General features: G+C 49.0%; 1 protein-coding gene across 2 annotated transcripts in view; it reads left to right on the top strand.

The window, feature by feature from the left end:
- Positions 1-15,970, top strand: part of glra2 (glycine receptor, alpha 2) — a 536,786-nt gene that overhangs the window by 357,624 nt on the left and 163,192 nt on the right. For both annotated transcript variants that reach the window (XM_070893913.1, XM_070893914.1), the window contains exons 5-6: positions 2,355-2,437; positions 8,738-8,875. In XM_070893913.1, the coding sequence (XP_070750014.1) occupies positions 2,355-2,437; positions 8,738-8,875 (221 nt within the window). The remainder of the gene's footprint in view (positions 1-2,354; positions 2,438-8,737; positions 8,876-15,970) is intronic.

Here is a 15,970-nt window from a genome sequence, read left to right on the forward strand (position 1 = left end):
GGCAGTTGCACACCTGCCACCACATGGGCTTGACAGAACAAGGCCTTGGTCCAATGGCATGGGTTAACCATGATGACTGGAGACCAAGCTCTGGTGTGCCATCCCTGGGCCCCGATCCTGCTGTTATATACTGCGCCATGACCTGACCAATCATGGGCCTGACCTCGCCGCTCCTGGACTCCGACACCACCGCTCCTGGGCCAAGAACCCCTTCATTCCTCTACTCCGAAACCGCCGCTCCTGGACCATGACCCCGCTGCTCCTGGGCTACGACGCCGCCGCTCCTCGCCTCTGACCTCTTCATTCCTCTACTCCGACCCCGCCGCTCCTGGGCCACGACCCCACCACTCCCAACCGCCATATTAGCACAATAACAGCATAGTCCGATAGTGAGACAGGCAGGTGACTTATTGCGGTAAAGTTAACATCACTGAGGAATGAGACCCTTGTATATCCCAAATAAAAACAGGAAATGCTGGATCATTGCAAAAGATCCATCAGCTTCTGAAAAGAAGCAGTATCTCGTGTGTGGATTCTTTGTGAGAAGTGTTCTGACAAAGGGTCTGCATTGGAAAATGAGCACTTTTTCTCTTTTCAGACACTGGGAGTCCTCCGATACATATTTTTAAAATTCTTGGATGTTTATCCCCTTAATTTCAACACCAAACACTCTCACTTTTCTCTACTTCCCGGTAATTAAATGGAACACAGTCATTTGGAGCTTTCTCAAACTACCCCAAATGATGTCCCTTTAACTTTGACCTCAAAAGATTAGGGCCAATTTTAACTCGGTCCACCAGATGGTGGGCCTAAGAGTGCAGAACTTACCACCCTGTTCCTGCTCCTATCCCGCCAGCGACATTTTGCCCATGACATTTACATGGATGGCCTAGGCACCTGCCTGAATTAAGCGGGAGGCTAACTGAAGTATGCAGGTAAGTCTGCGATGATGTTCGTAGGACCCTGATGCAAATTTGGTGGTACGTATGGGCGGAGCAAGTGCCATGCATGCTCTTCCCAGTTGTACTGGGTGGTGATTGGCCTAGGCAGCTTTTTATTAAAGGGAGCACTGCTGGCGTTCCAAGAACAGCCCAGAATTTTTTATTTTTGGTGTTATGTGGAGCCAGGAGGAACACTCCTGCTCCTCCTGACTCCACATGAACACTGTGGGTCACTCCCAGCTCAAGCTCACTCATCATCGTGTTCATTTCAACTCCCCACCCCCAGGCGCCAACTGCGGGTTAGATTGGTATCTGAGCTGGCCAACATTGTGATCGCTGGTGTCAGTGAGCTGCAGCAGGGTGCCTATTCAGGGTGTGCAGCTCATTGGTGAAATGGCAAAGAGGCTCAGGCTTTTAAATGGCTCGGGCCTCGCTTCGGCCAGGTCAGATGGACGTGCTCGGTCTGCTACCTGACCGTCTTCCACCGCCATATTGCCTTCTGCCCCAGCATGGCATTTCCTGTTCTCCTAGTGACCACCCTCCCCCCTCTGTGAGTAAGATTGCATTACAATTGAGAGCCACTAGCACAAAAAGAACACCACCATCATGAAAAAGAATAATTGTGTGGCAAACTGATGTTCCATGTGCAACAAATCTAATGGAAATTGTACTGAAATGTGTTAACGAGTCACAAAGGCATCATTTTTTTGTGCGTGCTGTCCTCGCTGTGAAAATTATGCTCAACCTTTTCTTCCTCCAGAGACCAACAATGTTCTTCTTTAAATAATAGGCAATTCTGTACCATGATCTCATCTCCTTAAAGTGCTGTGTTGAAATTAAATCAAATACGTTTCACCTCAAACACTTAACAACCAGCAAAAAGAGTGTTCTCCGTCCCTCCCCCACCCAATCTACCTGCACTGGAATTTGGATCTAGGTCACAAAGGTGAAAGAACAGTGGTAACAGTAGATTGTCACAAAATGAGAAGTGGATTAAGATTATGGTCTTATTTCTGATATTTGGTGATGATGAAAATTAACTGGAATCCTTAATAATTAATGCCTCCCGCCATGAGAGACAGAGGTAAAAGCAGAAGATGGACTTTGGTTTAAAAATCAGACATTTGCGGTCTAATTTTTCAAGGCCCCACTGCCAGCATGGAGTCTCGCTAGCAACAAGCATAAACCAGCAATATGACAGGCCTATCTCTGATGAGCGGTCACATCTCATAAGGCTCCACACTGGTGGAGAAACCGTGCAGAGTTAACTCTTTAGTGTCTGGTTTTAATATTTGAGATTTCTGGATCCACTATTCAAAATGAAACAGATGGCTATTCCGGGTCTAAGTCGCTGTATTATTCAGTCTCCTGTATTGAAAAACATTCCCTAATATGTTGCCTATTTTTCCTCAGGCTGACGCTAACATTATCATGCCCAATGGACTTGAAAAATTTTCCAATGGATGTACAAACATGCGCAATGCAGTTAGAGAGCTGTAAGTAACTGGATTGCATGTGCGTATACACAAGACTTATTTCAGCCTCTGTTGAACCATGTCTAATAACAGTAGTGAATAATAAACACATTCATAAACCGTGCTAATCGTGTAGTGGCATCTATCTCATTCCATTTCATAAGTCATGTGTAATACATCAAAGCCACCAATTATATATTTTGTTTTCATTCCAAAAATGTATTTTCAACATAACAAAGAAAAAGATTATGTGGTCATTATCACATTGCTGTTTGTGGGAGCTTGCTTGTGCACAAATTGGCTGCTGCGTTTCCCACATTACAACAGCGACTACACTCCAAAAGTACTTAACTGGCTGTTAAGTGCTTTGAGACGTTCAGTGGCCATGAAAGGCGCTATATAAATGCAAGTCTTTCTTTCTTTCATATTAGGTTTGAAGACTAAATCTGCTAGTCCATGAGCTCCAGGACATTATTATTTCATCCAATCCTTATAGTAATTGTTATTGCACATCTGTCAGCAAAAAATGACCAAAATGTCAGAGCGAAATAAATATGCTCTTTAATGTGCAGCCATCTTAATTCTACATCGTACAAACAACCTCCACTCAGGGGGAATAGTCTGAGATTGTCCTTAACATCACTATTAATACAACATTTCAATTCAATGCCGATACAGTCTGCTTCTCTTCATCTCCATTAGACTACTGGCATGTTTGGCCAACTTCTGTCTCCGACCATTTCCACTGTATCCTTGACCATCCCCAACATCCTGAACATCTTCCATGCTCCAGATCCATGAAAACATGTCATCATTGGACATTGAAGGTAAAGATTCAGTAAGCCAGTGTCATTCCAGTGCTTCATTTTACACCTTTTAACATGCCTCAGCCATCTGGTTCATAATGTGTTTTACAAAAGCAAAATACTGCCGATGCTGGAAATCTGAAATAAAAACAGAACATGCTGGAAATACTCAGCAGGTCAGGCAGCATCTGTGGAGAGAGAAACAGAGTTAACGTTTCAGGTCGATGACCCTACGTCAGAACTGGAAGAAGTTAGAGATGTAACAGATTTTTAAGCAAGTGTAGGGGCAGGGAAGGGGGGAGGGGAGGAAAGAACAAACGGGAAGGTCTGTGATGGGTGGTAAACAGGGGAGATTAAGAGACAAAAGGGATGATGGGGCAAGGCAAAAGAAGATGGTAATGGGACAAGTAAAGGAACAAAAGATGAGTCTAGATGAGGTGGAAATGGAAATGGCAGAATCATCAACAGCTGCCACGGAGGAAAGAAACAGGGGCAGAGATTATGGTCTGAAATTGTTAAACTTGATGCTGAGTCCAGAAGGCTGTAAAGTGCCTGAATGAAAGATGAAGTGCTGTCCCTCAAGCTTATGTTGAGCTTCGTTGGAACAGTGTAGGAGGCCGAGGACGGAGAGATCGGAGTGTGAGTGAAGCGGAGAATTAAAGTGACAGGTGACCAGAAGCTCGGGGTCACGCTTACGGCCTGACCCATCGTTTCAGCCTCTTCTTGCCCTATGGAACTTATCTCTTCCTATCTCGTCTCTTTCTTTCTCCCCTTGTCCAGCCTCTTTCCACCTGCATCCTCGACTTTTCCAATGCTCTCCGCCACTTTTACAGTTTCCAGTTTCCTGGCCCCAACCATCTCCTTTTCACTATAGACGTCCAATCCCTCTACACCTCCATCCCCCACGAGGACAGCCCCTGAGGGTGCTCTGCTTCTTCCTTGAGCAGAGGCCCAACCAGTCCCCATCCACCACCACTCTCCTCCGCCTGGCTGAACAACTTCTCCTTTGACTCCACACTCACTTCCTCCAAATTAAAAGTGTTGCTATGGGAACCCACATGGGTCCTAGCTATGCCTGCCTTTTCATGAGATATGTGGAACATTCTTTGTTCCAGTCCTACACATGTCCCCTCCTTCACCTCTTTTTCCGGTACATTGATGACTGTATCGGTGCCGTTTCCTGATCTCACCCTGAACTAGAAAATTTCATTTACTTTGCTTCCAATTTCCACCCTTCCCTCACCTTCACATGGTCCATCTCGACTCTTCCCTTCCCTTCCTCGACTTCTGTGTCTCCATTTCTGGGGATAATCTATTGACAAACACTCACTGTAAGCCCACTGACTCCCACAACTACCTGGACTACACTTCCTCCCACCCCACTTCCTGTAAGGATTCCATTCCATTCTCCCAGTTTTCTCCGTCTCCGTCGCATCAATTCTGACGATGCCACCTTCCACACTAGTGCTTACGATATGTCGTCCTTTTTCCTCAACCGAGGATTCCCCTCCACCATTGTTAACATGGCCCTCGACCGTGTCTGTTCTATTACCCGCACCTCTGCTCTCACCCCTTCCCCTCCCCCTCAGAACCATGATAAGGTACCCTTGTCTTCACCTTTCACCCCACCAGCCTCCACGTTCAACGGATCATCCTCTGCCATTTCCGCCACCTCCAGCATGATCTTACCAACAAATACATCTTCCCTTCCCCTCCACTTTCAGCATTCCAAAGGGACCACTCCCTCCGCAACACCCTGGTCCACTCCTCAAAACCCCCAACACCCCCACCCCTTCCCATGGCACCTTCACGTGCAAGCACAGGAGATGCAAGACCTGCCCTTTTACCTCCTTCCGTCCCACTGTCCAGGGCCCCAATCACTCCTTCCAGGTGAAACAGCGATATACTTGTACTTCTTTCAATTTAGTATACTGTATTCGCTACCCACGATGTGGTCTCCTCTACATTGGGGAGATCAAATGCAGATTGGGTGACTGCTTTGCGGAATACCTCCGTTCAGTCCGTAAGTGTGACCCCGAGCTTCCGGTCACCTGTCACTTTAATTCCCTGCTCAACTCGCACTTTGATCTCTCTGTCCTCAGCCTCCTACACTGTTCCAATGAAGTTTAATGTAAGCTCGAGGAACAGCACCTCATCTTTCATTTAGACACTTTACAGCCTTGACAGCTTAACATTGAGTTCAACAATTTCAGACCATAACCTCTGCCCCTATTTTTTTTTGGTTGCCCTATTTGTACAAACTGAAAGGTAGCTGTTTCTCTGATTGGCTCTCCATTTTCACATGACCTATTGCTTATTGGTCCTCATGGAGGATAAGCCACATCCTGAAGTTCCTCTGCAATGTGTAACTGGAACCGCCCAGCCCAAGTTCTGAGTGACTATCCAATTTGTAATTCGATCCATTTTGACTTCAGAAGCCACAGAGGATAGATCTCCCCAAAAGCCACCAAGTTCCAGATGAAGTTCATTACCCCAGCGTAAGTGCATCCCTCCACCAGCTGAAGTCCCTTACCCCAGCACATGTGCTCCCTCCCGCAGCCGAAGTTCCATACCCTGCCTCTCTCACCATAGATGGGGCATTGTGTGCTGATTTTAACAGGTTTATTGGGTATGAAGTGAAGAGTGACAGTGTTGTGACTTCTGGATTTCATCCACTTCAATGATGTCCCTTGTAACACATGCACCGAGCTTGCATGCACCAGGGGGTTGGAAGAACGTGATCCGTCTTCTCTGAGTTACCTCTTTCCCCTCCGATCCCCTCCCCCCCAACCTGTGTATCTTCCCCACCCCAAGCCTCTCTCTCACTCTCTCCCCACAAGCTCTCTCTCTTCCCCCAGGCTCTCTCTCTTTCTCCCCCAAGCTCTCTCCGTCTCTCTCCCCCCAAGCGCTCTCTTTCTCCCTCCCCAAGCTTTCTCTCTCCCTCCCCCCAAGCTCTCTCTCTCTCTCTCTCTCTCGCCCCAAACTTTCTCTCTCCCCCAAGGCTCTCTCTCTCCCCCCAAGTGCTCTCTCTCTCTCTCTCTCATTCACCCCAAGCTCTTTCTCCCCCAAGCTCTCTCTCTCTCTCTCTCCCTCCCCCCGCAAGCTCCCTCTCTCTCTCTCTCTCTACCCCAAGCTCTCTCTCTCTCTCTCCGCACAAGCTCGCTCGCTCTCTCTCTCTCTCTCTCTCTCTTCCCAAGCTCTCGCTCTCTCTACCCCCACGTTTTCTCTCTCTCTCTCTCTCTCTCCCCCTCCCCCCAAGCTCTCTCTCGCTCTCTCTCTCCCTCCCCCCAAGCTCACTCTCTCTCTCTCTCTCTCTCTCTCTCTCTCGCCCCCCACCCCCCCCCACCCCCGCCCCCAAGCTCTCTCCTTGCTTCTTGCTCTCCCTGCCGCTCAAACGTTCCGCTCTCTCTTCCCCGCCCAAACAGATGCTTGCTGTGCTGTGGGTGGCTCGGGGCTTGGTAGATGCATTTGGTTGCTTGGGCCTTGGGGCTGCTGCTGGATGGATCAGAGGCAATGTGGTGTTGGAGGCATGTGCGGAATAGGAATAGTGGGAATTGTGCTGTGAGTGGGGGGAGGCCGGTTCGCTGATATTTGTCCTAACTCTTGCATCTGCGCATAGATATGTGAAGAGAAAAAAATGAGTGAAGACAAATGTAGGTCCCTTGCAGTCAGAATAATGGGGAACAAAGAAATGGCAGATCAATTGAACAAATACTTTGGTTCTGTCTTCACTAAGGAAGACACAAATAACCTTCTGGAAATACTAGGGGACCGAGGGTGTAGCGAGAAGGAGGAACTGAAGGAAATCCTTATTATTCAGGAAAGTGTGTTAGGGAAATTGATGGGATTGAAGGCCGAGAAATCACCAGAGCCTGATAGTCTGCATCCCAGAGTACTTAAGAAAACAGGGAATTATAAACCGGTTAGCCTGACATCGGTACTGGGGAAAATGTTGAAATCAATTATTAAAGATGTAATAGCAGCGCATTTGGAAAGCAGTGACAGGATCGATCCAAGTCAGCATGGATTTATGAAAGGGAAATCATGCCTGACAAATCTTCTGGAATTTTTTGAGGATGTAACTAGTAGAGTGGACAAGGGAGAACCAGTGGATGTGGTGGATTTGAACTTTCAAAAGGCTTTTGACAAGGTCCCACACAAGAGATTAGTGTGCAAAATTAAAGCACATTGAATTGGGGGTAATGTATTGACGTGGATAGAGAACTGGTTGGCAGACAGAAAGCAAAGAGTAGAAATAAACGGGTCCTTTTCAGAATGGCAGGCAGGCAGTGATTAGTGGGGTACCGCAATGTTCAGTGCTATTTACAATATACATTAATGATTTAGACGAAGGAATTGAATGTAATATCTCCAAGTTTGCAGATGACACTAAGCTGGGTGGCAGTGTGAGCTGTGAGGAGGATGCTAAGAGGCTGCAGGGTGACTTGGACAGGTTAGGTGAGTGGGCAAATGTATGGCAGATGCAGTATAATGTAGATAAATGTGAGCTTATTCACTTTGGTGGCAAAAACAGGAAGGCAGAATATTATCTGAATGGCGACAGATTAGGAAAAGGGGAGGTGCAACAAGACCTGGGTGTCATGGTACATCAATCATTGAAAGTTGGCATGCAGGTACAGCAGGCGGTGAAGAAGGCAAATGGCATGTTGGCCTTCATAGCTAGAGGATTTGAGTATAGGAGCAGGGAGGTCTTACTACAGTGGTACAGGGCCTTGGTGAGGTCACACCTTGAATATTGTGTACAGTTTTGGTCTCCTAATCTGAGGAAGGACATTTTTGCTATTGAGGGAGTGCAGCAAAGGTTCACCAGACTGATTCCCAGGATGGCAGGACTGACATATGAAGAAAGACTGGATCGACTAGGCTTATATTCACTGGAATTTAGAAGAATGAGAGGCGATCTCATATAAACATATAAAATTATGATGGAATTGGACAGGTTAGATGCAGGAAGAATGTTCTCTATGTTGGGGAAGTCCAGAACCAGGGGTCACAGTCTAAGGATAAGGGGTAATCCATTTAGGACCGAGATGAGGAGAAACTTCTTCACTCAGAGAATTGTGAACCTGTGGAATACTCTACCACAGAAAGTTGTTGAGGCCAGTTCGTTAGATATATTCAAAAGGGAGTTAGATGTGGCCCTTATGGTTAAAGGGATCAAGGTGTATGGAGAGAAAGCAGGAATGGGGTACTGAAGTTGCATGATCAGCCATGATCATATTGAATGGTGGTGCAGGCTCAAAGGGCCGAATGGCCTACTCCTGCACCTATTTTCTATGTTTCCTCTCTTCCCTGCACCTACACTTGCTTAAAAATCTGTTTGCAATTCTGACGAAGGGTCATCGACCTGAAACGTTAACTCTGTTTCGCTCTCCGCAGATGCTGCCTGACCTGCTGAGTATTTCCAGCATCTTCTGTTTTCATTTCATAATGTGTTTTGTTGATTTGAACAAATCTCTTTGAGTTGATTGATCCCTTGGTTATTGGCCTGCAGTTGGATACACAATGAACGATCTGATATTTGAGTGGTTGGAAGTAGGGGCGGTGCAGGTTGCAGATGGGCTGACTCTGCCACAGTTTCTTCTGAAGGATGAGAAGGAGTTAGGATATTGCACAAAGCATTATAATACAGGTAGGTCTGATTCATCGTCGGAACAGTAGAATCTCTTAACGCAACTCACCTTGTGAGGGTAAGAATTAGTCTGGTCTGCATGTCTAATTAAATCATAAACACTACAGCGAAGGTCTCTTCCGTTTGCTAATTAGAGCAAAATGATGAATCCATTCTTTTAGAATGATATCACCCGAAATGTCAAAGAGAGGAAATCTTCATCATGCATTTATGGCGCTGCAGCTCATGATGACCAGGGGAATTCTTAGCTCCACAGTAAGCAAAATGTTTCCTCTATTAAATATTTCCTATTGTTCAATTGAGCAGCCCATATTAAACTGGAGTGGATTTTGTGAATGAACACTCCCAGCGAGTAGACATAGATGTCTGTACTGCACAATGTCTCATCCATTAAAACGAATGGGCAGAACATCATGACCTCTACACTTCAATTCCTGAAAAGTACTATTGTCGCATGAGATAAATGAATTCTCAAAATCTATCTAATTTTCCTTCAATAGTTGTGGTTCAGCTATTTGCTTATTGTTGTGCTACTGGTTATCACTCCATGGAGCTGAATTTTCCTGTTGCTATGCAACCCGAAATGGCAGTAAACAGAGGGTGCAGCCTACTGCCGCTTCGCCACCCTGACCTCATGTTTCCTCCCTGTCCCCGCCGTGGGGACAGTACTGGTCGCCCTTAAAGTGCCTGCTGCATATCAATATCCGAGGGGGCTAGGATGGTGGGGGGCGAAATCTGGTCTCCTGTCTTATTTCCTTCCGGCCAGCTCTTGTTACTGCTGCTCCCCTGAACTGCCTGTCAGGTGTAATGGAGGCACTGCCCCCAAACTGTAGCAATGGATAGCGAAGGACTAGTAGAGACCTCCACTTCCTTCAATCTGACCTTCCTTCAATCTGACCTTCCCACTTGCTTGCCTGGGTCTCTGTTAAGGTCTTCACCAGCTACAGCTCGGTGCATCTTCAAGGCTCTTCTACTGCTTTAAGGTGCCTCACCGCCTCTTGCGATGCTGCAGCACCCTGGGAGTTTCCTCAGTAACACTGATGGGCTCCCTCTCAGGGTGGAAACCCTGTTGGGATCCTGCTGTGCATGGGTACTGAACCCCCAACTCAGGAAAATGAGTCTATGTTATGGTGGTGTCGGAAGCATAGGTAGATGGCCCATCCTGTGGGAACTGCCATTCTGAGGAAAAGCCAGCTCCATAAGTCCCAAGTTGGACATCACAATGTTTAGCCTATCCCTTAGTTTATAACTATTTGTCAGTTCAGCTGTAGATCAGTTTGTTTGGTAATGGGTCAGGATAGTTATACCTCTAATGTTCTGGTAATTCTGGTTATCTGGTTACCTGGTTATTCAAGGGATCATTGTGTAAATTGGTTGGCACGTTTGCGTACATAACAACAGTGACTACACTTCAAAAAGTAATCCATTGACTGTAAAGTGCCATGATCTGATAAGGCGCTATGCAAATGCAAGTCCTTGTTTTTTTTATTGATGTTGCTGAACAATCGGTTTAGCTTGCATTGAGATAGGCAATGACATTCTATAAATATTGCCTGTTGAAAGTAGCTAAGGTGACACTTGTATTACAGTGTTATCTCCAGAGACAGGTCCGTCCTTGGAGACAGCATTGTCACAAGTACAAGACAGCACAGATGTCTCCAGAATCAGGAAAGTCTCCAAGAAGCCTTCGGAAGTTAAGCAGTCCCAGAGGCAAACATGAACAGGTGCCTCCAACAGTGCTGGATGCTGGTGCCAGGAACGGTTAAAGAGGTTTTACACCAATGACCTGTGTCATGTATTCAATTGTCATTGTAACCCATGTATAAGCTGACCTAAGTTGTACACCTTGAGAACATTGACCACAAGGGGCGAACTTGTGGGAGACACTCCTAACCTGGACTTTCAGGTATAAAAGAGGAAGCTCCACACACCTTCATCACTTGAGGCCTTGGTAATAAAGGTAACTGGTCACAGAGTGACCTTCTCTCAAGTACGGTCCTCGTGTGCATCTATACTGTATAGTAAGGCCATATCATTGGCGACGAGAAACTGGGATTTAAACCATGCGAGCATGGCCACTAGCAGCACAGAAGAGAGGTACTGTGTTGGTGATGATTGGGACGACTTTATTGAGAGACTACAATAAAGTTTTGTCACTAAGGAATGCTTGGGACAGGATTCGGCCGACAAACGCAGGGCTCATCTCCTGACGGTTTGTGGATCCAGAACGTACTCCCTGATGAAGGACCTTCTAGCGCCAGAGAAGCCGGCGGACAAGACGTTCGAAGAGCTCAGTAACATCGGGGAACACCTTAAACCGGCGAGCAACATGCACATGGCGAGACACCGGTTTTATACGCACCGGCGGCGAGAAGGGCAAAGGGTTCCAGACTTCGTGGCAGATCTCCGGCGACTGGCAAGCCTATGTAAGTTCCCAGATGCATGCAGAGCGGAGATGCTGCAAGACTTTTTTTATTGAGGGCATCGGGCACCCTGGGGTTTTCAGGAAACTGATTGAGACCAAAGACTTGACCTTGGAAGCGGCGGCTCTGATAGCCCAGACATTTATCTTAGGGGAGGAAGAGATCAGAATGATGTATGACAAAAATCGTGGCTCAAATGCCGCAAATGACCAGGGAGTCAACATTGTTAACGCGGCACACAGTTCTCTGGGCAGACAAGGGCAATCGGACATGCCCCAGCATGTAGTCGAACCCAAAGGGGGAATTCAGCAGAGACAATGGCTAGCTGAACGGCGATTCATGCCATCGCAATGGACAATGCGGCCAGTAATGGGACCATCAACAACTGTTAATGGTGCACTTAAGGACAGTTACACAGACAGTCAGAGACGATCGACTGATAATGGACCTTTTGTTTCCAAAAACGGAGCCTCCAGCTCATTCTGGAGGTGTGGAGGCAAACACCCAGCCAGAGCTTGCAGGTATCAGCAATATACCTGCAGAAACTGCAATGTCAGCGGTCACTTGGCGCATATGTGCAGGAAGTCTGCAACCAGGTTGATGTGCGAGGAGGACAGGACCGATGTAAGCCCTACGAGGCCAAATGAATACTGGGGGAAATCGCTCGAAGCTGAAGTTCAGCGAGTTCATGTGGAGCACATATACAATTCATATACCAGGACGCCACTGATAATGATGAAAGTGCTCCTCAATGGCATCCCAGTATTAATGGAGCTAGACACGGGGGCCAGCCAGTCCCTGATGAGTATCAAACAGTTCAAAAGTTTGTGGGTGTCCAAGGCCAGGAGGCCAAAATTATTGCCGATTGACGCACAGCTATGGACATACAAAGGAGATCATTCTGGTGCTAGGCAGCGCCACGGTAGTTGTGACCCACAAAGATTTGGAGAACAGGTTGCCACTCAGGATTGTCCCGGGGGACGGTCCAGCATTACTGGGGAGGAGTTGGCTTGCTGTCATGAACTGGAAATGGGGCAATGTCAATGCAATTTCTTCTGTGGAACGAGCATCATGCTCACAGATCCTGGACAAATTTGACTCATTATTTCAACCTGGCTTCGGCACTTTAACGGGGGCCAAGGTAGTGATTCACATAAACCCGGATGCCAGGCAGTAAATCACAAGGCCAGAGCGGTGCCATACGTGATGCGGGAAAAGATAGAATGCGAATTGGACCGCCTGCTGAGGGAAGGCATCATCTCGCCAGTCTAATTCAGTGACTGGGCGAGCCCAATTGTGACGGTGCTCAAGGCGGATGGGTCGGTCAGGATATGTGGCGATTACAAGGCCACCACCAATTGGGTGTCACTCCAAGACCAGTACCCGCTACCGAGAGCAGAGGACCTCTTTGTGACGATATCCGGTGGCAAACCTTTTTCAAAATTGGACCTGGCATCAGCTTACATGATCCAGGAGCTGGCGAGTGAGTCGAAGAAGCTGACCGCCATCACGACACACAAGGGGTTGTTTGAGTATAACAGATGTCCGTTCGGGATTCGTTCGGCCGCCGCGATCTTTCAGCGAAATATGGAAAGCCTCCTCAAGTCGATTCCAAGGACGGTGGTTTTTCAAGACGACATCCTCATCACGGGTTACGATACTGAAGAACACCTCCACAACCTGGAGGAGGTACTGTGCAGATTGGACCAGGTAGGGCTGCGACTGCAAAAGGCGAAGTGCGTCTTCCTAGCTCCAGAGGTAGAATTCCTGGGGAGGAGGGTAGCAGCAGACGGGATTAGACCTACTGCGTCCAAAATGGAAGCAATCCAGAGAGCACCCAGACCCCGTAACATGACGGAGCTGCGTTCGTTCCTGGGGCTCCTGAACTATTTTGGTAACTTTCTTCCCAAATTGAGCACGTTGTTAGAGCTGCTACACGTGCTCCTACGCAAAGGTCGCGATTGAGTCTGGGGGGACAGCCAGGAAAGGGCTTTTGATAGAGCACGAAATTTGTTATGCTCCAACAAACTGTTAATGTTATATGACCCATGTAAGAAACTTGTTTTAACGTGCGATGCGTTGTCCTATGGGGCCGGGTGTGTGTTGCAGCATGTGAATGCCAATTGTCAGTTATAGCCGGTAGCTTATACCTCCAGAAGTCTGTCCCAGGCAGAAAGGGGCTGCGGGATGGTAGAAAAGGAAGCGCTAGCATGTGTATATGCAGTAAAGAAAATGCACCAGTACCTGTTTGGCAGGAAATTTGAGCTGGAGACAGATCACAAACCCCTAACGTCCCTTTTGGCCGACAACAAGGCCATAAATGCGAATGCATCGGCCCGCATACAGAGGTGGGCACTCATGTTAGCCGCCTATGACTACACAATTCGGCACAGACTGGGCACTGAAAACTGCGCCGATGCACTCAGCAGGCTCCCACTAGCCACCACTGAGGGGGCTACCGAGCATGCTGCTGAGATGGTCATGGCTGTTGAAGCTTTCGGAAGCGAAGGCTCACCTGTGACAGCCCGTCAGATTAAAGTCTGGACAAATAAAGACCCGCTACTGTCTTTAGTTAAGAAATGTGTCCTGAATGGGGACTGGGCAGCCACGTACGGGGCATGCCCTGAGGAATTTAAACCATTTCATAGGTGCAAGGATGAACTCTCGATTCAGGCCGCTGTGGGGAAACCGAGTAGTCATGCTCCAGATGGGCAGAAAGGTGTTTATCAGAGAACTTCACAATGAGCACCCGGGCATTGTCATGATGAAGGCAATTGCTAGGTCACACGTTTGGTGGCCAGGAATAGATGCAGACCTGGAACTTTGTGTTCGCAGATGCAACACGTGTGCTCAGCTGGGCAACGCACCCAAGGAAGCCCCCTTAGCCCCTGGTCCTGGCCCTCTAAGCCATGGTCACGCATCCTACGCAGGTCCTTTCATGGGAAAAATGTTTTTGGTTGTAGTAGACGCCTACTTCAAATGGATTGAGTGTGCCATTTTAAATTCAAGCACATCCTCTGCCACGGTAGAAAGTCTACGGGCAATGTTTGCCGCCCATGGTCTACCGAATGTCTTGATCAGCGACAATGGCCCGTGCTTCACAAGCACTGAATTCCAGGATTTCATGGCAGGCAATGGAATCAACCATGTCAGAACGACACCATTCAAGCTGGCTTCAAACGGCAAGGCGGAACGAGCAGTGCAGATAATCAAAGAGGGAATGCTCAGAATCTAAGGGCCCAAGTTTCCACATGATTTGCGCCTGATTTTTAGGAGCAACTGGTGGAGAACGGACTATCTCAGAAATCGCAATTCTCCACATTTTTTTTTCTGCAGTTCTAGTCAGGTAGAACAGTTCTACTTTGGAACAGAATTTTTTCTTCAAAAGGGGGCGTGTCCAGCCACTGACGCCTGATTTGAAAGTTTCCACAGTGAAAACGTACTCCATACTAAAGTAGAATGGAGCAAGTGAAGATTTTTGTAGAACTGAAAAAACCTGTTCTACACATTTAAAAAATCAGGCGCAGGTTACAAATTAGGCGTCCAGAACGAGGTGGGGGGGGGGAATGGAAGTCATTAAATTCTATAATAAATCCTTATTTGTACTTATACAAATATTATACAAATAAATCCAACCTGAATAAACATTTATAAGCAAAGAAAAGATTAAATAAACCATCTACCTACCTGTGTGAATGTGCTTCAGGCAGGCCTTTCGGGACCGAAGGCTGAACGGGCCGGCCCGAGACTTCGAGCAGGGCCCGTCCCGAGCACCAGATTTACAGGTAGGTGGCGTCGGGTTGGGTCAGGGAGGTTTGGTTCGGTTCGGTTCTGGTCGGAGGGGGGCGGGGGGAGGAGAGAGAGGGGGTGGGAGAGAGAGGGGAGGAGGGGGGGAGGGGGGGAGGGAGAGAGAGAGGGAGGTGGGGAGATCAGGTCGGATCTAGTCTGGGAGCGGGAGTCGGATCGGGTCAGGTCCAGTCGGGGGGGCGGGGAGCGGGAACAGGAGCGCGGGTCGGGTCGGGTCGGGTCGGGTCCAGTCGGGGAGGCGGGGAGCGGGAACAGGAGCGCGGGTCGGGTCGGGTCCAGTCGGGGGGGCGGGGAGCGGGAACAGGAGGGCGGGTCGGGTCGGGTCCAGTCGGGGAGGCGGGGAGCGGGAACAGGAGGGCGGGTCGGGTCGGGTCCAGTCGGGGAGGCGGGGAGCGGGAACAGGAGGGCGGGTCGGGTCGGGTCCAGTCGGGGGGGCGGAGCGGGAACAGAAGCGCGGGTCGGGTCGGGTCCAGTCGGCGGGGTTGCGGAGCGGGAACAGGAGCGCGGGTCGGGTCGAGTCGGGGGGGGCGGGGAGCGGGAACAGGAGCGCGGGTCGGATCGGCTCCAGTCGGGGGGGGGGGGAGCGGGTGTCGGGTCTGGTCCGGAGGCAGGGGGGGGCGGGGAGCGGGTGTTGGGTCTGGTCCGGAGGCAGGGGGGGGCGGGGAGCGGGTGTTGGGTCTGGTCCGGAGGCAGGGGGGGCGGGGAGCGGGTGTCGGGTCTGTTCCGGAGGCAGGGGAGGGGGGAGCGGGTGTCGGGTCTGGTCCGGAGGCAGGGGCAGGGGGAGCGGGTGTCGGGTCTGTTCCGGAGGCAGGGGAGGGGGGGAGCGGGTGTCGGGTCTGGTCCGGAGGCAGGGGGGGGCGGGGAG

This window comes from Pristiophorus japonicus, chromosome 11, assembly GCF_044704955.1.
Source record: "Pristiophorus japonicus isolate sPriJap1 chromosome 11, sPriJap1.hap1, whole genome shotgun sequence".
In the NCBI taxonomy this organism is placed as follows: Eukaryota; Metazoa; Chordata; class Chondrichthyes; family Pristiophoridae; genus Pristiophorus; species Pristiophorus japonicus.